At 47.5% G+C, this 24,759-nt stretch overlaps 1 protein-coding gene across 3 annotated transcripts in view; it reads right to left on the bottom strand.

Moving 5' to 3' along the window:
* Positions 1 to 2,608: 2,608 nt before the first annotated feature.
* Positions 2,609 to 24,759, bottom strand: part of LOC309534145 (bactericidal permeability-increasing protein-like) — a 40,479-nt gene continuing 18,328 nt past the window's right edge. For all 3 annotated transcript variants that reach the window (XM_082226194.1, XM_082226193.1, XM_082226195.1), the window contains exons 3-16: positions 24,526 to 24,640; positions 23,741 to 23,869; positions 21,955 to 22,110; positions 21,254 to 21,317; positions 19,500 to 19,560; positions 19,294 to 19,385; positions 17,516 to 17,695; positions 15,623 to 15,682; positions 13,569 to 13,736; positions 12,143 to 12,231; positions 10,779 to 10,821; positions 9,005 to 9,065; positions 7,992 to 8,068; positions 2,609 to 4,686 (exon numbers count right to left, since the gene is read on the bottom strand). In XM_082226194.1, coding sequence (XP_082082320.1) covers positions 4,633 to 4,686; positions 7,992 to 8,068; positions 9,005 to 9,065; positions 10,779 to 10,821; positions 12,143 to 12,231; positions 13,569 to 13,736; positions 15,623 to 15,682; positions 17,516 to 17,695; positions 19,294 to 19,385; positions 19,500 to 19,560; positions 21,254 to 21,317; positions 21,955 to 22,110; positions 23,741 to 23,869; positions 24,526 to 24,640 — 1,349 coding nt within the window. In that variant the 3' untranslated portion in view covers positions 2,609 to 4,632. The remainder of the gene's footprint in view (positions 4,687 to 7,991; positions 8,069 to 9,004; positions 9,066 to 10,778; positions 10,822 to 12,142; positions 12,232 to 13,568; positions 13,737 to 15,622; positions 15,683 to 17,515; positions 17,696 to 19,293; positions 19,386 to 19,499; positions 19,561 to 21,253; positions 21,318 to 21,954; positions 22,111 to 23,740; positions 23,870 to 24,525; positions 24,641 to 24,759) is intronic.

Genomic DNA, 24,759 nt, shown 5'->3' with positions numbered 1-24,759 from the left:
GTATAAAAAATTCAATAAAATAAATAGATAAATGAACAAGTCATTGGGTGACCCCACTGGGTTTTAGTGTTGCGGGAGAGGGAGTATCAACAAGAACAACAACTCAGCAGTGATGGAGCCAGATGAGGAAATCCCAAAGGTGTGGGGGCCACCACCAAGAAAGCCTTGTTCCCAGTACCTGGTAGGTTCGATTCCGGGCAAGTCCAGGTAGAGGTGGAAAAGAACTCTTTTTGTCAGGCTAGTCAGCCTTTCTCAATCTTGTGTCCCCAGACATTGTTGGACTACCATCCCTCACTACTGGTCCTGCTAGCTAGGAGTGATGGGAGATGGTAGTCTAACAACATCTGGTGACCAAATATTGAGAACGGCTGGACTGGAAGGTAAACAAAAGAAGGGATTCAGGAATTGGGAAGGGGGAAATGTTCAAGTCAAGCATTTAGCCCATTGGGACTGGTAGGACGGAAAGCAAGGAGGTCAACAGCAGGTGGCGCCAGGGGCAATGACAGGCAGGTCCAACTAATTCTGGTCCTTCTCCCTGCTGAGTCTTACAAGGGCAACACAGAGATGGAGGAGGAGGAATATGATGGGCGGTGCCACCCCTGGGACTGGTGGTTGTAAGTGAGAAGGCAGGCTGGCGATCGCTGCTGAATGACAGATTTGAGCCTGTTGGGTCCCTGCCCCATTTGCCCAAAGAGAGCAAATGTAGTTTGCCCCTCACAGTTCCTAGCAGCCCTTAACAAACTCCAGTGCCCCTAATTCTTTGAATTCTGCATCCTATGTGCTTTAAAGGTACAGGAGCTTCCAGATGGCCTGTTTACTGAGCATTCATCTGGATTTGTTTTTCAGGAGGATTACACAGGATTGGCGATTTAATATGCCTTCGCTTGGATTTTTTTGCAGGGAGATGACGTAGCCGTGGTCTAATGACCCTCCGCTTGGAATTGTTTGTGGGGAGGCTAGAGAGCGGTGCATCAAAACCAGCGCTGTCACACATTTTCCAGCTAATTTCCCTGTCACCTGTTGCAAAAACACTGTATTCTGTCCCTTTTCTCCACGTGTCAATGAGAAAGAACCCAGCAGGATCTTGAATCATTGATGGGAGGAGAAGAGAGTGATGCTCCCCCTTCAGCCAGTAAGATGTTCAGAGCACTTTCAAGTCCTGTTTCATTGGATGAATTTCTTGAATATACAGTATGGACAAGGCGCTTGGATGGGTTTGGGAGACTACTTGTGCTCTGGACCTTTGTCCCTCATGGCTGATAAAATCCAGCAGGGAGGAGACAGCTGTCTGGGCCAGGGAGGTGGCCAGTGCCTCTTTACTTGATGTTTTTATCCCCAAAAAAGTTTTTTATTTGAGTTTCCATTGAAATGAGGCTGTATTTTAATATTTTAATGTATTTTAATCTTGTTTTTAAGTTGTATTTCAATCAATTTGTTTTTATATCGGGTGTTAGCCGCCCTGAGCCCGGTCTTGGCTGGGGAGGGCAGTGTATAAATAAAAATTATTATTATTATTTACGAGAGGGGGTGTTTTTTTGCCTGTTTGGCGGAGTGATGAGGCCACTGCTTAAGCAACCACCCCTAAAATCTGAGAACCTACTCAACTACCAGCCAGTTACCAACACCCCTTTTGGGAGCAGAAAGTTATTGAGCAGTAATTTCTACCATTCACTAGCTTCTTAGAATTATGGGCGCTTTTGCACCCCCAAACTATGGTACCCCAAATCTGTAACAATATGATGCATCCTGAGCAGGGATGTGGTAAGGCTCTATCAGAGAGACAAGATGGGCCAGCATGGCTTCTCCCCTGCTTCTGCTGAGACCTCTCCTGGTTCTGCTGAGACCTCTCCTTCCATCACTTGCAGCGAAGAAAGTGAAAGACAGCAGGGCCACTCCATCTGCTCAGCTTGGAGACCAAGGAATTTTCATCCCTCCTGTTTTCCATCCCAGCTGGTGTTTTACAAGAACTTTTGTCACAAGGAGCCAGTGCATGAGTTTGCATTTTTCCTCCTTCCTCCCAGGCCTTTTTCCTTTCGTGCCATGTCTCAGCCTGTGAGAAAGGACTGTCTTTGGGGTTTTTTTCTTCTTCTTTACCAGACATAGGCAAACTTGGCCCTCCAGATGTTTTGGGACTACAACTCCTATCATCTCTAGCTAACAGGATCAGTGGTCAGGGATGATGGGAGTTGTAGTCTCAAAACATCTGGAGGGCCGAGTTTGCCTATGCCTGTTCTTTACCAATTGTATGTAAATCTGTATATGGGAACTGTTTCAGAGTGGGATACACTGTTTTAAATAAGCACATGAATAACATTTGGGGTTGGGTGGGGAGATAGAAGGCTGTAGCAAGTAGACTCTATCGGTCACCCCAAAATTAGTTGCAGAGAGAAGAAACACCAAAGTGCACTTATTTCACCTGTGCCACCTGCAGTAAAGCCCATCTCTCCCATATCAGTTTCTACACCCACAGCAGGCGCTGTGACTCTCCAACAGTTTGACGTTTCCCCCAAAGAAGCACTCTCCCATTGCCTCCCAAGACAGTCAGATGCCAATAACTAGTTCCAACATTGCTTTTATTTCTGGTGGCTTGAGGAAGGGGTCAGATAAATCTTATATATTTCTTTATTAGCGTTTCAAAACCACTTGGCATTTAAAAACATCTAAGCCAGATACAAAAGCAACATGCAAAAACCAAAAACAGTATCATAAAAGCAGGTACACAACATGGAAACCAGTAAAAGCAGTCTTATAAATACAAAGTTTAAAAAGGAACTTGGTATTAACAGGGCAAAGGTTAAGGACATTCACGGCACAGGAGCAGTGGTGGAAAATGCCAATTTTTCAGGCTACCCCACACTCTGATATTCTGTAGGGCGTGGTGCCACAAGTAGAATTTTCCCAGTTGTTTCCAAAAGGCATTGTGGGATTACTAGAGGTGGGCGCTAAGAGGCAAGGGGGCAGGTGGAAGTGAGTGGCTGCCATTTCCTAGCAACAGATGAGCTAGCCAAGGGGAACCTCTCCTGACTTGGTAAGATCAATCGCTGCGCCAAAGCCGGTCCTACTGTTAGGCAGTGTGAGGAAGCTGCCTTAGGCAGCAGCTGCTGAAGGATGACAATTGTGGGATAACCAGCCTCAGACATCCACAATGAAGGGGTTAATACCATAGAGTAAGCTGTCCAGCCAGGCTTAGCTAAGTCCTCTTTCCCTCACCTTAGGAGGAACTAGGAAATCAAGCCTCTGTTCACCCCCAGACTGCATGTGAACTTTGGAGTGTGAGGAGCTCTGAGCTGCTCCTTCCACCCACATGGCTTTAACAAGCCTCTCGTGAGTTCCTATAATACCAATAATCTAGGAACCTTTACCACTTTCCAACTAAGCAAAGTTTCACTGCCTGTGCAAATTTGCTAAAGTCCATGAACCCGACCTTTGAAAACTTTGTAAGTAAACCAATGTTTAAGTTACCACTCTTTTACCTATACTAGGGGAAGAGGGAAACTTTTTAACTGTTAAAAGGGACATTTTTTGGAACTCACTTGAAAGGTCTAACAGCCTTGTTTTTGTGGCTTTAAACTCTGCTCAGGTTCTTGTCCCAAATTTGGATCTTGGCATCTAGGGATTCTCCCATTATATATATCAAGAAATTAAGAAAGTCTAGGATTTTGATTATTTGGGGTATTGAAGGGAAGATTACAGGTCAGTGGAAAAATACAAGCTAAGATTCCTTTCAAAGCCAGGGCCTCACCTGGGATAGACGCATTAACAGGACAAAGGGTGGTCTCTGACTGTAATAAATTATGATGATGGTGGACAAAGGGTGTTGATCTTGGGCCTGGAGAGACAGAAAGTTGCCAGGATAACTGGCTGTGAAGTGTCAGGAACAAGAGAGTCTTTAGAACAAGGTGTGCTGGGAAGAAGAGAGAGAGAAAGAAGAGATCCATCTTGGGCAGGCTGGCTGAAGGCTGTCTGGGAAAGATGCTTTTGACTCAAGTGTTGCAATGCCGTTGGGGACAAGCCCATCTTGAAATGTCCATGCTGTAAGATCTGGACTTCCTCCAGGCAGACTGAATGTGTCCATATGTGAATAAACCATATTTCTTAAAGCTACGGCAGTCTCCATCGTGTCTTCAATTCTCCAAAGGAGCACATACTCCAGGCGACTGCCTGGAACGCCCCAGGATCTTGTTATCGCTCAGCGAAGGGTGGGGTTGGTACCCAGCTTCTATAACAATATTTTTCTTTTGCTCCAAGAGGTGGAGGACAGGGCTGTGCGTGAAACCAGCTCTGTTCTGCATTTCCTTAAGCTAGTCTTCTCTGCTCAGGTGGGGCAGAAGGTAGCATCCCAGTATCTGAAGGAAGATGCAACTTTCAGTCCTGCTGGCTTTTAGACGTGGAACTGGAGGGGGAGGTCATCTTGTCCTCTGGCTTCAGGCAGCAAAATGTTTTGGGCTGGCTCTGCACTGTCCCATCTCTGCCCAAACCTGACTTCCCCAGGAAAGGCCCAATGTCCCCGCATTGTCCTTGATCACTGCTTCAAATGGCTCCTGAGCTTGCAAGGTGAGCATCTTGGGGAAAACCCTGAGGCAGGAACAGGGGGCAGCTGCCTTTCTTCTTCCTTCTGGGTGCCCCTTGCAGCTATACAGAAGGCTGGGGCTGGTGGACCAGGTCAGTGGCGATGAACATGTGTCCCTGCAGACGGTGGAAAAACCAACAATGCTAATAATAATAATAATAATAAAAAAATTTTATTTATACCCTGCCCTCCCTGGCTAGAGCCGGGGTCAGGGCGGCTAACATCAATAAAATTTCAGTAAAAACATAATAAGAAAAAAAAATAAAAATGAAAAAAACAATTTAAAATACAGTGGTACCTTGGGTTACATACACTTTAGGTTACAGACTCCGCTAACCCAGAAATAGTACCTTGGGTTAAGAACTTTGCTTCAGGATGAGAAGAGAAATTGTGCTCCGGCGGCACAGCGGCAGCAGGAGGCCCCATTAGCTAAAGTAGTGCTTCAGGTTAAGAACAGTTTCAGTACGTTAAGTACGGCAAAGCGCTGCATCTGTGCACGCGCGCAGAGCGGTTTGTGCTTCTGCGCATGCGAGAAGCATTATTTAGTGCTTCTGTGCATGTGCGGAGTGCAATTTAGTGTTTCTGCACATGTGCGGGCGGCAATCCCGGAAGTAACCCATTCCGCTGCTTCTGGGTTTGATGCGGACGTTTGCCGGAATGGACACTAGACAAGGTGGACGTTCGCAGAGGAATTACTGTATGCCACCTTTGGGCATTTATATTCCACTTTTTTCTGCAAGGAGAGCAAGGTGCCATTGATGGTTCTCTCGCCCCCCCACCCTGAGAGGTAGGTTAGACTGAGAGGCAGTGACCGGCCCAAGGTCATCCCCAGTGAGATCTTCATAGCTGTGTGGGGATTTGAACCCTTATCTCTCAGGTCTTAGTCCAACACTCTAACCACAAACCTAGACAGCATCTTAAAAAGCAGAGACATCACTTTGCCAACAAAAATCCGTATAGTTAAAGCTATGGTTTTCCCAGTAGTGATGGATGGAAGTGAGAGCTGGACCATAAAGAAGGCTGATTGCCGAAGAATGGATGCTTTTGAATTCTGATGCTGGAGGAGACTCTTGAGAGTCCCATGGACTGCAAGAAGATCAAACCTCTCCATTCTGAAGGAAATCAGCCCTGAGTGCTCACTGGAAGGACAGATCCTGAAGCTGAGGCTCCAATACTCTGGCCACCTCATGAGAAGAGAAGACTCCCTGGAAAAGACCCTGATGTTGGGAAAGATGGAGGGCACAAGGAGAAGGGGATGACAGAGGACGAGATGGTTGGACAGTGTTCTTGAAGCTACCAGCATGAGTTTGACCAAACTGCGGGAGGCAGTGGAAGACAGGAGTGCCTGGCGTGCTCTGGTCCAGGGGGTCACGAAGAGGCGGACACAAGTAAATGACTAAACAACAACAACTAACCACTACACCACACTACCTCAGTTTATTTCAAAGAGCGCAATACTCCGGCAAGGGCTGTATCCTTACACATTGTTTGTGAGGGCTGTGTGGATTCACCTCTTCAAGGAAGAGAGACATTTGCAAAATTCTCTGTTCTAGCTTTCCTCAACCAGTACAGCCATCCAGGTGTTTGGGCTGAAACTCCCACCAGCCCCAGTGAGCACAGCTGGAGCTAATGGGAGTTGTAGTTGGAGAAAACTGCTCTATTCTTTTATCATTTTCGCTGCTGACTCTTCCTAAAAGGCCCTCAGGCGTCCTCAAAGTGCATCTCAAGTAATAATAATAATAATAATAATAATAATAATAATAATAATAATAATAATTTATTTATACCCCACACATCTGCCTGGGTTTCCCCAGCCACTCTGAGTGGCTCCAAATAGAATATTAAAAACACGATAAATACATCAAACATTTAAAAACTTCCCTAAACAGGGCTGCCCTCAGATGTTTTCTAAAAGTCAGGTAGTTGTTTATTTCCTTGACATCTGATGGGAGTGCGTTCCACAGGGTGGGCGCCACCACCAAGAAGGCCCTCTGCCTGGTCATATCTTGGTTTCTCCTCACAGAAGGCAACGCCTTGTGTTGACATCTGACCTTGGCATGCGACTGGGCTTTGTCTTGTCCAAACTCTCTTGGGTTCCATTTTGGTTCCCGGGTGCCATCTTAGCTCCTGAACTGTGCCGTCAAAAATTCTGCTTCCTATTTGACCTTAATCACCCAGAAACATGACCTGGTCTGAGCATGACCAAAGGGAACCATCAAAGCTCTCTCGACTCCTGGAGCGGAATTAACGGCGCCGCCTTTTGACATTTTTTGCCTGGTGACATTTGCAGCCTTCTCAGACTTTGCCCGAACGTGACGGACCTGCTTCAACTTAATCAGATCAAGCCGTCAGCTGAAAAGAGCAAAGCTTTGTTCTCTGCACCCCATTGTAAGCGACAATATCAAGATCCATTGTGCAAAAAGGAATTTCAGCTGTGCCTTCTTGGCTCTGGGGAAAATCAGAGTCCCTCTCTGGACTGAACACTTCCCTGGTCAGAACACCCTGTTTTGTCCAGATGATAAAGCCAGTCTTGAGCTAAGATCGCTGCTTGGCACCTTGCCTCACCTACCTGGGAGGAGGGCCCTGATCCCAACCCATGCTGGTTCCAGGTTCTCCTGTTCCTGGGCCAGACAGCCTCCAACCTGCAGAGAGTTCTGCTCCTTACTTCCATTCTCACCAGCTGCTCCTGCTGAACACCCTCTTCTTCCTCATTGCCATGGCTTGCTTGCTTGCCTGGCATTAAGGAGCGTATACCTGAAGGAGCGTCTCCACCCCCATCCTTCTGCCCAGACACTGAGGTCTAGCACCGAGGGCCTTCTGGCGGTTCCCTCCCTGCGAGAAGCAAAGCTACAGGGAACCAGGCAGAGGGCCTTCTTGGTAGTGGCACCTGCCCTGTGGAACACCCTCCCACCAGATGTCAAGGAAATAAACAACTACAGTGGTACCTCAGGTTACAGACACTTCAGGTTACAGACACTTCGGTTACGGACTCCGCTAACCCAGAAATCGTACCTCGGGTTAAGAACTTTGCTTCAGGATGAGAACAGAAATCTCGTGGCGGTGGGAGGCCCCATTAGCTAAAGTGGTGCTTCAGGTTAAGAACAGTTTCAGGTTAAGAACAGACCTCTGGAATGAATTAAGTACTTAACCCGAGGTACCACTGTATCTGACTTTTAGAAGACATCTGAAGGCATGTTCAGGGAAGTTTTTAATGTGTGACATTTTAATGTATTCTTAATCTTTGTTGGAAGCCGCCCAGAGTGGCTGGGGAAACCCAGCCAGATGGCCGGGTAGAAATATTATTATTATTATTATTATTATTATTATTATTATTATTGATTGCTCCTATCTTCTGGGTTGACAAAGTCTGGTTCACAAGCAAAGTGAAGCCGCCACACTTGTCCCGCCACTAGGAACTCACCTTGTTCATTATGACGGTGGCGTTCAGTAAACTGGAGCCGTACATGTTTGGAAGAGCAATCACTTGCTTCAGCCGTTCTACAGAAATGCAAATGATTTGTTTAGCTGAAAGTTTAATGACGCCTTTCAGGGCAAAGCTGTCTCAAGACACCCAACACCAAGTAAATAGCAGGAAGCAGTGGTGGTCACCAACCTCAATGGCTTTAAAAGGGAATTGGACAAATTCATGGAAGAGAAGAGGCTTATCGATGGCTTGGAAGGTGGCCAACTCTCCTTCCTTGGAGGTTTTTAAGCAGAGGTTGGATGGCCACCTGCCTGGGATTATTTCGCTGTGAATCTAAAAATAGGATCCCATTAATCTAAAAGGTTCATGGGATCCTATTCTAAAGCCCATAGAAGTGGCCTTATTCCAAGTCAGGAGTCATTGGCCATCTCGGTCCAGTATACCTGAAGGAGTGTCTCCACCCCCATCATTCTGCCCAGACACTGAGGTCCAGTTCCGAGGGCCTTCTGGCAGTTCCCTCCTTGTGAGAAGTAAGGTTACAGGGAACCAGGCAGAGGGCCTTCTCGGTGGTGGCGCCCGCCCTGTGGAACACCCTCCCACCAGATGTCAAAGAGAACAACAACTACCAGACTTTTAGAAGACATCTGAAGGCAGCCCTATTTAGGGAAGCTTTTAATGTTTAATAGACTATTGTATTTTAATATTCTGTTGGAAGCCGCGCAGAGTGGCTGGGGAAGCCCAGCCTGATGGGCGGGGTATAAATATATTATTATTATTATTATTATTATTATTATTATTATTATTATTATTATTATTATTATTATTATTTAGCTCTGTACTGTTGACCCTGGCTGGCAGCATCTCTCCACGACTTCAGGCAGGAGATTCCAGGGGACTGAAAATGAGATCTTTTGCATGCAAAGCTCTATCCCAAATAAGGTGGGAGGTGGCAGTGGAAGGGGGACCCCCCCCCCAGCAGAAGCAGGAGAGGAAAACTGTTCTGCACTCACTGTTGAGACTTGACATCCCCAAGTTGCTGGCCGCCTTCAGCAGCGTCTCCAAAACAGTCACCTGCGTAGCACAAAGACAGTGGGTTTGAAAAGTGGAGGAGTCAAATGGGGGGGGGGAACACTCTAGAAATGTAGGGAAGCAGGGAGCTTTTCAGCCCGAGAGCCACATTCCCTTCTTCTGGGGGCCACATGGCAGTGCTGGGCAGGGTCAGAGGCCAAGCAGGCCGTTAAACTAATGCAAACTTTATTTATTCTTTTATTTCATAAAATGCACCTGGAACAACAACGTACATGTGAAAGGGATTTTTTTATATATAAGATGTAACTGAGGTGCTGTTGGTAAGGTGAAAAAAGTAGCCAGCTGGAAGAATGGTTTGATGGCAAGTGAAGGTTGTCAACTGGACTCTACATGAGAAATGATTTGGCTATGCGAGGAAATGATGGTGGTCATATGTTTGGAACAGGAGCGGGAAACCTGATTTTTAGGAATTGTACAGTCATACCTCAGCTTGAAGTTGCTTCAGGTTGAGCGTTTTTGGGTTGCGCTCCGTGGCGACCCGGAAGTAATGGAACGCGTTACTTCCGGGGTTCGCCGCTCGCGCATGCGCAGATGGTCAAAATGGCGCCACGCGCATGTGCAGAAACGGCAAATCGTGGCCTGCGCATGCGCAGGTGCGAGTTGTGTTCTGCTCTGGATGCAAACGGGGCTCCGGAACGGATCCCGTTCGTATCCAGAGGTACCACTGTATTAAATGAAATTAATTTGGTTTGATTTGTAATAATTTGTAAAAATAATAAAAAAAAACATGGGGGGGAATCGTTTTCCCCAGACACCTGCCCCTATCTATCTATCTATCTATCTATCTATCTATCTATCTATCTATCTCTAACTCTTTTGAGAACCCGGATGTATAGTTTTAAGCAGTGCTTTTTTTTCCTTAAAAAAATGTTTAGGGGTATTCTCATTTCCCTACTCATATTGAAATACTGCCCCTCAATGAGGCCAAACATAGATTCACAAAAAGTTGAGGGGTATGCGTACCCCTGTGTCCCCCCAGAAAAAAAGCACTGGTTTTTAAGGAGGGAAGAGTGTGTGTGCACTTGGGCGGTTCATAAAAAAACTTTTTATTTTTAAATGCCTGCTCCAAAGGTCTTCTCTTACTACACTTGGGATTATACGGCTATATCTGAAATTTCATGCGTATCAGTTAGTATATTGACCCTGCTCCACTGAATTGAAATTTCAGCCTTCACACGACATAGGAAAACAACCAAGTAAACAGCTATTTTCGTGGAGGACAGTCAAGATATTAACTGATACGCACGAAATTTCAGATACAGTAGTACCTCTGGTTGCGAACGGGATCTGTTCCGGAGCCCCATTCGCAACATGAAAAGAACACAACCCGCAGCGGCGCATCTCGGCATGCACGGGTTGCGATTCACCACTTCTGCGCATGCGCATGATGTCATTTTGCGCTTCTGCGCATGCACGAGGGACGAAACCCGGAAGTAACCCTTTCTGGTACTTCCGGGTCGCCGCGGGACATAACCTGAAAGGACGTAACATGAAGCGGATGTAACATGAGGTATGACTGTATAGCTATATAATCCCTAGTGTAGTAAGATAAGACCTTTGGAGCAGGCATTTTCAAAAAAAAGTTTTTTATGAACCACCCTAATGTGCACAGCTAGGTGCATCTCACAATCCCAGTCTCCAGATTCCAAGCCCCACCCATTCCTTCATCCTCCTGAGCTCCTCCTCTATACTCACCTTGATCTCGCCAACCTTGGACCATTCCTTGGACAGGCGCAACCTGCAGGGTACACAGAAGGGTGAGAAAGCACCAAGTCGGGGTTCATTTATGCCAGGGGTCCCCAAACTAAGACCCACGGGCCAGATGAGGCCCAAGGGACTCGTTTAACCGGCCCGCAGCAATGCCCGCCGCCACAGCCCACTCTTACCGGCGCTGCACTGCGCAGCTGCCCACTTCCAGGTCGGAGGAGCACCGGAAATGGCTTGTGCACATGCGCAAGCATTATTTGTGCATGTGCAAGCATTATTTCTGGTGCACATCTGGGTCGGAGGAGGCCCCTGCACATGCACACAACCTATTTCCGGTGCTCCTCCGACCCGGAAGTGAGCTGGAAATAGAATGTGCGCACGCATATGGGCACACACTCCCCCACCCTCCGGCCCGCCGCGCGATCGGCGCTGGAGACACCGGCCCGAGGCACGGTAAGTTTGCTGACTCCTGTTTTATGCTCTTGGGAACATTTGCTTCTTCATTCCATTTCTTATATCCCACCTTTTCCCTCCGGTTAAGCTCAAGGGGGTATATGCATTGTTCTCATTTAATCCTCGCAACCACCCTGTGAGGTCGGTTAGGCTGACAGGCAGTGACTGGCCCCTCAGGTCACCCAATGAGCTAAATGGCCAAGTTGGGATTTAAACTCCTGTCTCCCAGGTCCTTCCATCTGCACCCAGCAATGCCAGGGACCAAACTCGGAGCTTTCTGCATGCAAAGCAGGTGTGATGGGCAGGGGCAATTAATAATAATAATAATAATAATAATAATAATAATAATAATAATAATAATAATAATATATTATTATTATTATTTATACCCCGCCCATCTGGCTGGGTTTCCCCAGCCACTCTGGGTGGCTTCCAACAAAACACTAAAATACAATAACCTATTAAACATTAAAAGCTTCCCTAAACAGGGCTGCCTTTAGATGTCTTCTAAAAGTTTGGTGGTTATTTTTCTCTTTGACATCTGATGGGAGGGCGTTCCACAGGGCGGGTGCCACCACCGAGAAGGCCCTCTGCCTGGTCCCCTGTAACTTGGCTTCTCGCAATGAGGGAACCGCCTGAAGGCCCTGGCGCTGGACCTCAGCGTCTGGGCAGAATGATGGAGGTGGAGATGCTCCATCAGGTATACTGGACCGAGGCCTGTGCAATAATAATAATAATAATAATAATAATAATAATAATAATAATAATAATTGCACAGAGGCCTGCATTAAAGGTGAGAGAACAGCAGGCGGGAATCCTGCCCTAATCCTGGGGATTGGGGAAGGGGAGTGCGGAATAAGAGGAAGATACAGAAGCCATAGAAGAGGAGCGATACTCACTTTTTCAGGGCCACAGAAGCCCCGGCATAGCCAAGGGACTTCCCAGACATCCCTGGCTCAAGAAGGGGTTGCCCCGTGAGGTTGGCATCCTGTAAGCCAAAGTGAGAGAATAGACAGAAGAGGATGAGCAGAGTCTGGGTTGGGTGATGCATCTAAGGCCGTTTATGCTTCCTGTGAGCATCGGGGAATGGTATGTAGGAATAATCGCTGGGTTGTGGAGCATGTCGGGATCTCCGCTCAGCCAAGCTCATCTTCTGGAATCGCCCTCCCGACGAATAATTAACGGCCTGAGCCTTTGATGAGGCTCCAAGGCACGTTCCCCCATTCAGCAGAGAATCCAAAACAGCATGCGGAAGTGATGAGATTTATGGCTACATGCTATGCTTTATTTCTAAGCTACGCAGACAGCAAAGAAATATACATCCTCTCCCTGTGACAGCAGAGAGCAACTGAACCAAAGAACAAAGGAACAGAGAAACCACTACGCCACATCCGTCTCCCTTCTCCCGTGAGACTTCCAATAGCCTGGACTGTCTCGGGAATGTAAACAGAGCCTTGTGACTCTAAGCAGCTGCTCAGTTGCAAACAGAAACTAACAGAGCACACTTCCACCTGTGGACAGGCTCAGCTGTCTGCACGCGTGACCTTGGGGTGTGGAGCACACTCCCCCTCACAGATAAGGCCACAGCTGTCTGAACATCTTGCCCTCTGTCTAACCTTTTGCGCTCTCACTAGTCTGCCGTGTCCTGTCTGTGACCTTTGTCTCTTTCGTCATACATTGTGCAAGGGGAAAATGACGCGGTGGAAACAGGTGCCAAAGTAACTTTGTACCACCCCACGATCCTGGGACTGGAAAATGCGTAAAGGTCACAGCCCAAAATGTATCTGCCTGGGTTTGCATATTGTGCCAATAAAAGGAGCCTCAGCAGAGCTAGCCGGCAGCTTGCTTGTGCACAGCTCACCTGCATTATCAACTCCTGCCTCATGTCCTTCACTTCAGGTAGGGCAGAAGGTTGGGAGCCAAACAGCAGGTGGCGCTAAACCAACGATGGAGGAAGCCAGAGCCAACGGCAGCGAGGGCCGACTCGTTCGGGCTTCGTCCCCATCCACCCTGAGCCGGGGAGGGAAGAAGCCAACAGGCAAGATCACTCTCTGGGCTAGCTTTAAGTAAGAAAGCAGGGGCAGCTTCCCCTTACAGCTCCCAGAAGCACACTTATAAAATTGTAGAGCTGGAAGGGACCCTAGGGTCATCTAGTCCAACCCCGTATGAAGCAGGCACTGTTTTGCTGTGCTAGTAGCAGCAGAAGACCTGTTGAGGCACACCTCCCATCCTTTAAGACGGTTCACATTGCAGCCTCTCCCCACCATCTTGGAGAAGGGCAGGGATCTCTGTTCCTCCACCACCCCCACCTGTTAAGATGCTTACAATATTCAGCAGGAACACGGAGGCCAGGCTGGCATTCGGGAGGATGACAAAGGCCTCTGCAGACGCAAAGAGCGTGACCTCCATCCCGGTGGGCTGGAAGCGTATCTCAGGTTCCTTTTGGGCAGCCAGGTGGAACTCCATTGGCATATTTGGAAAGAGCTCGTTCAGCTGCGGAGGGGAGAAAAGAGAGGTGCTGTGATGGAACGGGTGTTTCATTACGATTGGGTCAGTGGCACGGGGAGAGATCAATATTTCTGCGCCCGGGGGTGCTTCCACGTGAGAATTATTACGGGACGGGTGCGTCTTGCTAAATGCAAGGTGGTTCTTTTAATGAGATTCAGTGAGGATTGCTGCTTGAGATCAAGAGGCAGGGAGTTCCACACTAAACAATCAAGTTCTTACAAATGTGGAACGGGTGTTTTGCGGCATCTACGTCGGTGTCATCAAAAATATTCAGTCCTTTGAGATAGCTCTTGTGCAGCTGTGATCCTTTGCACCAGTCTTGCCAAATGCAAGGTGGTTCTTTTGAAAGGAGATTCAGAAGCAATGCAAAACACCAGTGAGTGGGAAGAAGAAGATTTTATTTCTAAACAGCAAGCAATACAGTGGTACCTCGGGTTAAGTACTTAATTTGTTCTGGAGGTCTGTTATTAACCTGAAACTGTTCTTAACCTGAAGCACCACTTTAGCTAATGGGGCCTCCCGCTGCCGGAGCACGATTTCTGTTCTCATCCTGAAGCAAAGTTCTTAACCCGAGGTACTATTTCTGGGTTAGCGGAGTCTGTAACCTGAAGTGTATGTAAGCCAAGGTACCACTGTATAGACATACCAAGCATAGCTAGCTAGTGCAGATTATTAATTAGCTAGCCCCTCTTCTAATACCGCACGTTCCTCCAAACAATGTCTAACATCAAAGAAGTTCAGAAGGTGTCCTGCATCATCACTTCCTTCCAACAAATTAAAGGCTGTTCACAGCCGTCAAAGAGCAGAACAAGAGATAGAGAGGGGAAGTAAACAGAGGCAGGAAGAAATGACCATGTCAGATCACCAAACTCCTCGAAATACAAATATCTTCCAGAAAAGATTGCCCCTACAGCAGGGGTTGTGCTAGAAAATTGCAAACTGTGCTGCTGATATAAGTAGTGTGACTCACGCAACACGTTGGCGATTAATATACACAGAACAATATTTATACATTCTTTATCAACCTTCTGAGAAAAATACAAAACATAAACAAAGCCACAGAGACTTGCGAACTACCCAGCCTAAGATGAACTTATAATGTCTGGTTTCAACAGATTTTTCAAAGGCTTAACTCCATCTTTTAGATAAGTTCATGAAGATACCAACAAAAGGCAAGTTTGGTGTTATTCACAGTAGCGAGAGATGTTAGTGGAGTTGTAGACAGATGTTAATGAAGTTGTAGTTATAAGTTCATTTTAGGTTGAGTAGTTCTCAAGTCTCTGTGGCTTTGTTTACGTTTTGTATTTTTCTCAGAAGGTTGATAAAGTATGTATAATTATTGTTCTGTGTATATTAATCACCAGCCTACAGCAGGGGTTGGCAAGATTTACCTCGCCTGGGCTGGTTCACTCCCGCGGAAATTGCTCCGTGGGTCTGCGCAGACGCAATTTCCACTGCAGCGGAAGCGAGTCTCCGCTCCGCGCTGCGCCAGTTTAGCGCAGTGCACGGGGACTCGCCGAGCAGGTGGCTCGGTTCGGGGGCAGCTCATGGGCCATTTAAATGATGCCCGTGCACCTAGGACATGAAAATTTTATGCAGCATCAACTTTGGCTGTCATTCCTGTGCTGCAGGGGGTTTGACTAAGAGACCTTTGTGATCAACTCTGCAATTCTATGATTCTACGACACAACAAACAAAACCTTTTTGTGGCCCATTGCTCCAAAAGAGAGAATATTTCACGAGAGAAAAGATTTCACAAGAGATTTTCAGCTTTACATTTGGCTCTTGTGGCTGGGTGGGGCAATCACGTTGCCCTCTGTTCCTCCCCACCCCTGGCAATAATTCCCCCACCTTCACAAGACTGAACTCACCTCTGGTACAAATATCCCCACATTCTTGGTGTTCAGACGCAAAGGCAAACTTCTGGGAACCTGAAACGACAACGTGTGTGAATGTTTGATTGGGACAGCCCCAGTTTCCAGGCTGACGCACTGGATTTGCTCTCCGTAATCTTTGGAGATCAGGGACCACCCACACTTCTTCTTGTCCTGGGCCTATAAAGGTTTTCCGCTTGTCCTGTGTTGTCTAGGACCAGGTATGTGCGGTCTTGCCTTTGCCCCACAGTTCTCACTTGGATGAGCTGCTCTTTAGTGCTAAATTGGAACAAACAGCCATCCACGGAAAACCCAATTGCCATTTGTTCAGGGCTAAATATCACATTTCTCCAGGAGAAGGGGGGGCAATCGGAGGTGCAATGGCAGGGCTACATTTTTTTGGGGGGGGGCCTTTGCAACCAGCAACAAGGTCTGGGCAACCACTGCTACACCACCTCTTATTTTGATTAAAATTGCTGTACCGGATTATCTCACATGCCATAGTCACTGGTGTGAATAAACATTTTCTATGCCTTATTAGTTTCGAGTTATGGCTGCGGGAGTTAGAAGCTTCATTCGTTCCATAGTAGAGCCACACCTTCAGAGGTTTGAATCAGCCCTAAGTGGGGTTCAGGCAAGGATCAGCTTGCCATACATCGGGAAAATTCCTGACATGTCCTGGTTTTTGGCTGTAAGCATGGTGTCCGGGGGGAATTTAGCTGAATAGGCAAAATGTCAGTGAAAACCTGGCAATGCGATGGAAAAAGCACCCGAAACAGCCCCAAAAACTTAAAATCACTATTTGGGGGGGATTTGGGCTTGTTCCCCCCCAAAAAAACTGGTTTCCTAAAAAAAAAAAAGCTCACACATTTTTGCAGCAGTCAGGAATTTTCCTTTTTGAAATATGGCAACCCTATGGCAAGTCAAGACCTATCAGACCCTGAGAAGTTGCCTCTTGCCAAGTCAGGACATCAGTCCATCTAGCTCAGAATTAATAATTATAATTAATTTACGGAGCGCTTCATATGAAGCATCTCAAAGAGCTTTCACAACGCAATAAAAACATATATGAAACAATGCGAGAGAGTTTACTTTTACCTTTGACCCTCTATGTCTGTGTGTCTGTATATCTGATTGTCTACACTCATAGCAGCTCTCCAAGCAGGGACGTAGGAAGGGGGGGAGGGGGTGGCCCACCCCGAGTGTCATCCTGGGGGGGACAACCCCCCCGGGCAGATCGTCACACTGCCCCCCCTGGGCGCCAGTCGCCACACCAATCACCCCCCTGAGTGCCAATCGCTGCACTGATCACCCCCAATGGGCGCTGATTGCTGTGCCGATCACCTCCCTGGGACGCTTAATAATAATAATAATAATAATAATAATAATAATAATAATAATAATAATTTATACCCCGCCCTCCCTGGCCAGGGCGGCTAACACCAGTAAAATTACAATAAAAACATAATAAGGGGGGGGGACCAATCTAAAATACAGGTTAAAAATACAATTTAAAATGCAGCCTCATTTTAATAGTAGCCCGTAGATCAAAACCATAAGGAGAGGGCAACATAAGGGTCAGAATGAGTCCAAACCAAAGGCCAGGCAGAACAGCTCTGTCTTGCAGGCCTTGCAGAAAGATGTCAAGTCCCGCAGGGCCCTGGTCTCTTGTGACAGAGCGTTCCACGACGTCGGGGCCACTACTGAAAAGGCCCTGGCCCTAGCTGAGACCAATCTAACTACCTAGCTCCGCCTCTGTCTCCAAGGATTTGGGCCGGGGACTTTTCAGCCTCGTAGCCTATCAACTGGTGACGCCAGGATTCGAACCTGGGACCGTGTACCTGTGCCTCGTGGCCTTGTCAGGCCCTGTGCACATCCATACCTCCTTACCATGGCATCCGTGTAGTTCACCCTGAGTGCCCCTGCAGTGTAGTACACAAAAGCAGCTGAGTTGGCGACGAGTTCAGAGATGCCCAGGAGGATCATGGAGTCTGTCTGGTTGGGTAAGAGGAAGGGGGCAGGCTGGAAGGGGCTGCTGTGGAGGGTCTTTCCCACCATGTAGAACTGACCCTAGGAGAGAAGAGGAGGGAAGATGGTCAACTTGTGGAGGGAGCTCCACAGATTGCCACCTGCCTCATATCGCAGGAACCCCCCCCAATCATTCAGTTTGTACAAACTTCACACACACTCACACTCACACTACATACGCTACGCTTCTGTTATAAATTCATAGAAAATCAACCATACATCGGATCTGCACAGTTCCACTTTTATTTTACCCCATGAAGGAAGGACTACAAAATGGGGAAGGTTTGATACAGGACAGCCATAATCCTTTGAGCATACCAGCACATACACAGGAACCCTGCCCAGTTGCTATGCCAACCCTGATGGTCCTAGACAGAAGACCATCAAGATCACAAAGAACTTGCATATAGGAGTGGATTCAGCAGGACTGGAACAAAGGACAATGATCAGCTCTTCCCTCTGGGGGCAGGAAACTGCAAACTCCCCTCTGTCACCTGGAAAGTACTCATGGGGAGGGGGAAAGGGGGAACCAGCCAGGTGACAGGACACTCAGGTTACCACCACAACTCCTCCCTCAACCCCTCCTTTTTGTGATGTAGTTTTAGGGGTGTAGTTTGGGGGATTAGTAACTAATTAAAGTTGGGGGTCTTCTTTTGTTCTGGGCTTCCATTTTGCTTCATCTTGTTGCGGGTGGGAGTCCTGTCGCGACAGTATTCAATAAAGGCCAAGCCTACAGGCTGCTGTTTTGCTCCAAGTTATCCTAGTTGGTGACTTTGTTTTTGTCCAAGGGAGCCCTCGGATTTTCCGTTAACACTCAGAAAGAAGGAAGAATTTGTAGGCAGATCCCAGGTATAAAACCTGTTGGAAGTGTGGGGTGAAAGAAGGCAGTTTCTTCTACATGTGGTGGACATGTGACATAAAGGTAAAGGGACCCCTGACCATTAGGTCCAGTCGCGGCTGACTCTGGGGTTGCGGTGCTCATCTCACTTTATTGGCCGAGGGAGCCGGTGTACAGCTTCCAGGTCATGTGCCCAGCATGACTAAGCCACTTCTGGCGAACCAGAGCAGCGCACGGAAATGCAAACTGACAAATACTACTTAGAAGTATTTGCTGCCTGCGTTGAAATGTAAGTAAATCTTTTCGCTTTTACTAAAATGTGTGGTTTATTCTTAGCAGCGGGGATAAAGAAGGGAAAGGGCAGCAGATCACAAGCAAACAGCGATAAAAGGTGTAACTGCCTAATTCCTAGCTTCCAGTAGGCTGCAAAAGTGTGCAAGTGTTTTTACTCTGCTAAAAGGGCTTCACGGCCAGTTTACTCTCGTATTTCTCACACACAGGAGGCTAAAATTTAAATTTACCCATTGAATTCTCAATCCATCTCCATCAAACCATCTCTCCAGTCTCTCTTGTTTTGGGCAACCGCTCTGGGAATTGCTTCCCATTCCACCTTGGGAAGGCCGCACAGAAAGAGAAACAGCTAGTCAATCTCACAGTGCTACAAAGCTCTACCTACTTTGGGACCAGGCTTCACCAGAAGGCTGGGATGGAGAGGTTTGAAAAAAGGCTTCGCAGATCCACAGACAATCTGAAATGATCTGCTGGATCCCTGCTGCCTCCATCCCTGCAAGGTTATCATTACCTTCAGGTCCACATTGCATCGATCCACATCAATCACGGGCTTTTCCACCAAGGAGTAGTCTATCCCTGCAATGGGGTCCAACTGGGCCGAGACTGGAAAAGGACACGGAGAAAGCCAATGTTTAGCAAGGTGCAGACCAGTGTGCCAGAAATTATTCCCAGAAGGGTGATTTTGACCTGGTAGCTCCAGGCATACAAGGTGCTTACCATTCATGGTTTTCAGGATTTCTGCAATCTTGGCGATTCCTTTCTTGACCTCTGAACAGAGCTGGAAGGGGAGAAAGCCCATAACATTCAGAGGGATGGACAGTGAATGTCACCTGGAGCTCTCTTCCCATCACAAAGGGAGAGGGGAAGCTGGAACCAGGTGAAAGGGGGGACACTTAGGAAGGTAGGACGTGAGTCTGACTATTGGTGTATCCAGATGAATACGGCCTACACTAACTGGCAGCAGCTCTCCATAATTTCAAACAGTTCGGGATCTCCCCCATCCCTACCCGGGGATGCACCAGGGATTGAACCTGTAGCCTTCTGCATGAAGAACAGATGCTCTACCGCAGACGGTCTGGCCAGAGCTGTGCATGCTCTAGTTTTATTATTTATTATTATTTATACGCCGCCCATCTGGCTGGGCTTCCCCAGCCACTCTGGGCGGCTTCCAAAAGAATATTAAAATACTATAATACATCAAACATTAAAAGCTTCCTGAAACAGGGCTGCCTTCAGATGTCTTCTAAAAGCCTGGTAGTTGTTGTTCTCTTTGACATCTGGTGGGAGGGTGTTCCACAGGGAAGGTGCCACTACCGAGAAGGCCCTCTGCCTGGTTCCCTGTAACTTGGCTTCTCGCAGTGAGGGAACCGCCAGAAGGCCCTCGGTGCTGGATCTCAGCGTCCGGGCAGAACGATGGGGGTGGAGACGCTCCTTCAGATATACTGGACCAAGGCCGTTTAGGGCTTTAAAGGTCAGCACCAACACTTTGAATTGTGCTCGGAAACTTACTGGGAGACATCTAAACGTACTTTAGAAGACATCTGAAGGCAGCCCTGTTTAGGGAAGCTTTTAATGTTTAATAGACTACTGTATTTTAATATTCTGGTGGAAGCAGCCCATCATCATCATCATCATCATCATCATCATCATCATCATCATTTCCTGCTTGGACTACTGCAATGCTCTCTACGTGGGACTACCTTTGAAGGTGACTGGAAATGAATGCGGCAGCCAGACTGGTGACTGGGAGCGGCTGCCAGGACCACATAACACCGGTCCTGAAAGACCTGCATTGGCTCCTAGTATGTTTCCGAGCACAATTCAAAGTGTTGGTGCTGACCTTTAAAGCCCTAAATGGCCTGGGTCTTGTATACCTGAAGGAGTGTCTCCGCCCCCATCGTTCAGCCCGGACACTGAGGTCCAGCTCTGAGGGCCTTCTGGTGGTTCCCTCACTGCAAGAAATGAGGTTACAGGGAACCAGGCAGAGGGCCTTCTCGGTAGTGGCACCTGCCCTGTGGAACATCTTCCCTTCTGATGTCAAGGACATAAACAACCATATGACCTTTAGAAGACATCTGAAGGCAGCCCTGTTTAGGGAAGTTTTAAATGATTGATGTTTTATTGTGTTTTTAATATTCGATTGGAAGCCGCCCAGAGTGGCTGGGGAAACCCAGTCAGATGGGCGGGGTATAAATAATAAATTTTTATTATATTATTATTTAATATACATTTAATGCTGGGGGCAAAGGATCCTGTGGCTCCCCCAGATGTTGAGGGCCCCTGCAGCCAGCATGGCCAATGCTCAGGGATGATGGGCATTGTAGTCCAACTGCCTGCACAGGGCTACAGTTTCCCTGTCTCTGATTTAATGTACCAGGGCTTCACACGCAGAGCAGGGCAGGCCAATGGAGACGGGCAGCAGTAATAAGGTCCAGCTTTTGTCCTTCAACTAAGAAGTTCAAAAATCTTACTTGTTGATTGACTTCTGACTTCAGCATGTCCCTGAGAGCAGACGCTGCAATGTTGTACAGCCAGCTGTGGGAGAAAGAAGCAGCAAATGTCAGTATGATGGCTAATCTAACACTGCTGTTCTTCCAACCTAGAGGAGGGGCTTTGCAGTGCTTTAAGCAAGAGAGGTGCCCCTTCTCTGTGGGACATCGCCCAAGCTTTGGGTAGGGAAGAGAGATTCGATTTTGGTTTATGAGCCTCATGCTCTACTACTGGCTAAGCTATTCCAACAGCGGCAATGTGTTACTTTAAACCACATGAGGGTACTGTTTGTTTAGCAATATAGCCAGCACTTGTTTATAGCCTCTCTTTTTAAGCTAACTCCACCCCTAAAAGCTGATCCATTTTCTCTCTTTTCATCTCTACCGATCCTGTAAATAGTTCCTACCAAGATAAATCTGCTCCTGCATGAATAAAGCCTTTGAACTCCAGAAACGGTAAGTGATCATTTCAATCTAACTCACTCAAGTTACAAGCTCTTCTTAAAAAAATGGTCCATTAGCTCAGTCATGGCTCTCTAGGGTTTCAAGCAGGTGTCTATCCCACCCCTACTTGAAGATGCTGGAGACTGAACCAGGACCTTCTACAAACAAAGGAGGTGCTCTCTCACTGAGCTGTAGCCCTTTGCCTTTCAGTGTCTAGGAAAATAAGGAATTAGAGGTACCTGGTTCCCCCGTAGAATTTCAACCTGAAGTCCCCCATGGCAGAACGGCAGCTTTCGTACCACACCTGAAGCCGTCCTTCATCGCCTCTGCCCACTCCCATGACAGTAGAGATGGTGAGCCGGTCGATGCTGATGTCAACAGTGCCACTGTCATCTCTGTAGGGGAAAGATGCAGTCATTGCAGCAAATTCCACTGTCAAACAGCTCTTACTGTCAGGAAGTTCTTCCTAATGTTTAGGTGGAATCTTCTTTCTTGTAGTTTGGATCCATTGCTCCGTGTCCGCTTCTCTGGAGCAGCAGAAAACAACCTTTCTCCCTCCTCTATGTGACATCCTTTTATATATTTGAACATGGCTATCATATCACCCCTTAACCTCCTCTTCTCCAGGCTAAACATGCCCAGCTCCCTTAGCCGTTCCTCATAAGGCATCGTTTCCAGGTCTTTGACCATTTTGGTTGCCCTCCTCTGGACACGTTCCAGTTTGTCAGTGTGCTTCTTGAATTGTGGTGCCCAGAACTGGACACAGTACTCCAGGCGAGGTCTGACCAGAGCAGAATACAGTGGCACTATTACTTCCCTTGATAGGCAAGGAGACCAGTGATGGTGTACAGCCTCTTGAAGATGGGATGGAGAAACCGAAAGGGTGTCTGGGCTGGCTCTGTTCCCCAGGTAGATGGAGCACAATGCCCAACCAGAAAGCCTGCAAGAGGGATGTGATGTGCGTCCTGATGTGAAGGAAAAGATGGCCGCCCCTTCCATTTCCAGGTAGAGACGTTGACTGGACCAGCAACTGAATGCTTTTTCAGCCAGGACAGCTGCAAACACACAAAAGCACACAGCTTCCCCCTAAAGAATCCTGGGAAATGGAGTTTGTGCCTCACAGAGCTACAGTTCCCAGAACTAAGAAATAATACTAAGGATGAGAGTTACAAATTACAATCTAAATAAGAATATTAAAAAATGCCGAACACTGGTGGAGAGAAGTCACATAAGTGTTTGCATTTTTGTATTGTCGGTATTTGAGTTGGTGTAATTGTAAGGGACGCGGGTGGCGCTGTGGGTAAAACCTCAGTGCCTAGGGCTTGCCGATCGCATGGTTGGCGGTTCGAATCCCCGCGGCGGGGTGAGTTCCCGATCACATGGTCGGCGGTTCGAATCCCTGTGGCAGGGTGAGCTCCCGTCTTTCGGTCCCAGCTCCTGCCAACCTAGCAGTTGGACTGCAGGAAGATCAAACCTCTCCATTCTTAAGGAAAGCAGCCCTGAGTGCTCACTGGAAGGACAGATCCTGAAGCTGAGGCTCCAAGACTTTGGCCACCTCATGAGAAGAGAAGACTCCCTGGAAAAGACCCTGATGTTGGGAAAGATGGAGTGCGCAAGGAGAAGGGGACGACAGAGGACAAGATGGTTGGACAGTGTTCTGGAAGCTACCAGCATGAGTTTGACCAAACTGCAGGAGGCAGTGGAAGACAGGAGGGCCTAATGTGCTCTGGTCCAGGGGGTCACGAAGAGGCGGACACGACTAAATGACTAAACAACAGCAACAAAAATTGTGTGCTTGTATGTGCATTGTAAATAATAAAATATTTTAATTTTAAAAACAACAATACAGTTCCCAGAACCCATAAACTACAGTTCCCAGAATACTTTGCAGGGAGGAGCCATGTGTTCTGAATGTACAGTGTGGATGAAACCCCAACAGCGGCAGCAGGCGGCCAACACTCTCACTCCTCCCAGCTCCGCTGCTTGGAAGTCGAAAGCAGCTCCCTGACAGCTGGCAGTTCTTACCCTAAAAAGGATGCCAACTTCCAGTTACCGCTCATCAAGACTTGGGCATCTTGGACGGAAAGGTCGACACCCGTCCCAGCAGCAAACTCAGCGCCTGCCTGGTTCACCTGGAATTCGGTGACCTGGATCCTAAAAAGTAGAACAGAGAGACATGAAGAAGGGTCACTTTCCTGCTGAACATTTCCTTTTCCTTTTTTAAAAATTATTTTATTCACGTAATATACATACTTTACAACAAACAACTCCAAAATAAACAGACAACTCCAAAATAAAATCATATGGAAAAAACCATAAGTCTCATGTTTTCATTTACACTGATCTCCTCGCCAATATACTTGATATTTCTTGATATTTACTTGATATTTCTTGCTGCTTTCTGCTTTCCTTATAGAATCTTCATAAAAATTAAAATCTCTTAAATCCTATACCAATTTTTAACAATTTCAATTACTCCCTTCACCTCCCTCCCCCACAGGTGCTCTGAGATTTAACCCAGGAGCTTCTGCATATGAAGCACATCCTTTACCCCAGAGGGACAGCCTTTCCCCATGGGAGTAAGGCACTGGGGTCAGGGGGTGTGTCTAGATGTCCTTTGGGTTCCCCTCCAGCCAACCCAACTCAGGATTTCTTGCTGTGTCTTCCTGTGAGCTGCCGGCGGCCAACCAAATCCAGCTCTGATAGGGAAGACGAGGAGGAGGAGTTGGGGGCGAAGGTTGTATTTGGGGGCACTCTGGTGGTCCGGAGCCAAGAAGTGGGGAGGTGGGGAACCACACACTCTCACTTACCCAGAAACAGAATACCGCACTTCCCCAGCAAGCGGAACAGTGTAAGAACCATTTATGTTGTGGAACGTTTCCTCCTTCAGCGCTGACTTCAATATCTCGATTCCAAGTTCCTTTGCTGTAAAGAGGGGGAAAGGGGTGGAATCAGAGAGGTCTGCCTTCCTCCTCTCTCCCAATTAACCTCCCTCTCCAGTGCTCAGTGTTGAGAAGAATCCCCTGATCCCCCTCAGGTTGGGG

Source organism: Podarcis vaucheri (assembly GCF_965113315.1).
Source record: "Podarcis vaucheri genome assembly, chromosome: 6".
NCBI lineage: Eukaryota > Metazoa > Chordata > Lepidosauria > Squamata > Lacertidae > Podarcis > Podarcis vaucheri.
The sequence above is the reverse complement of the archived record's forward strand: the minus strand, read 5'-3'. Positions and strand labels throughout refer to the sequence as shown.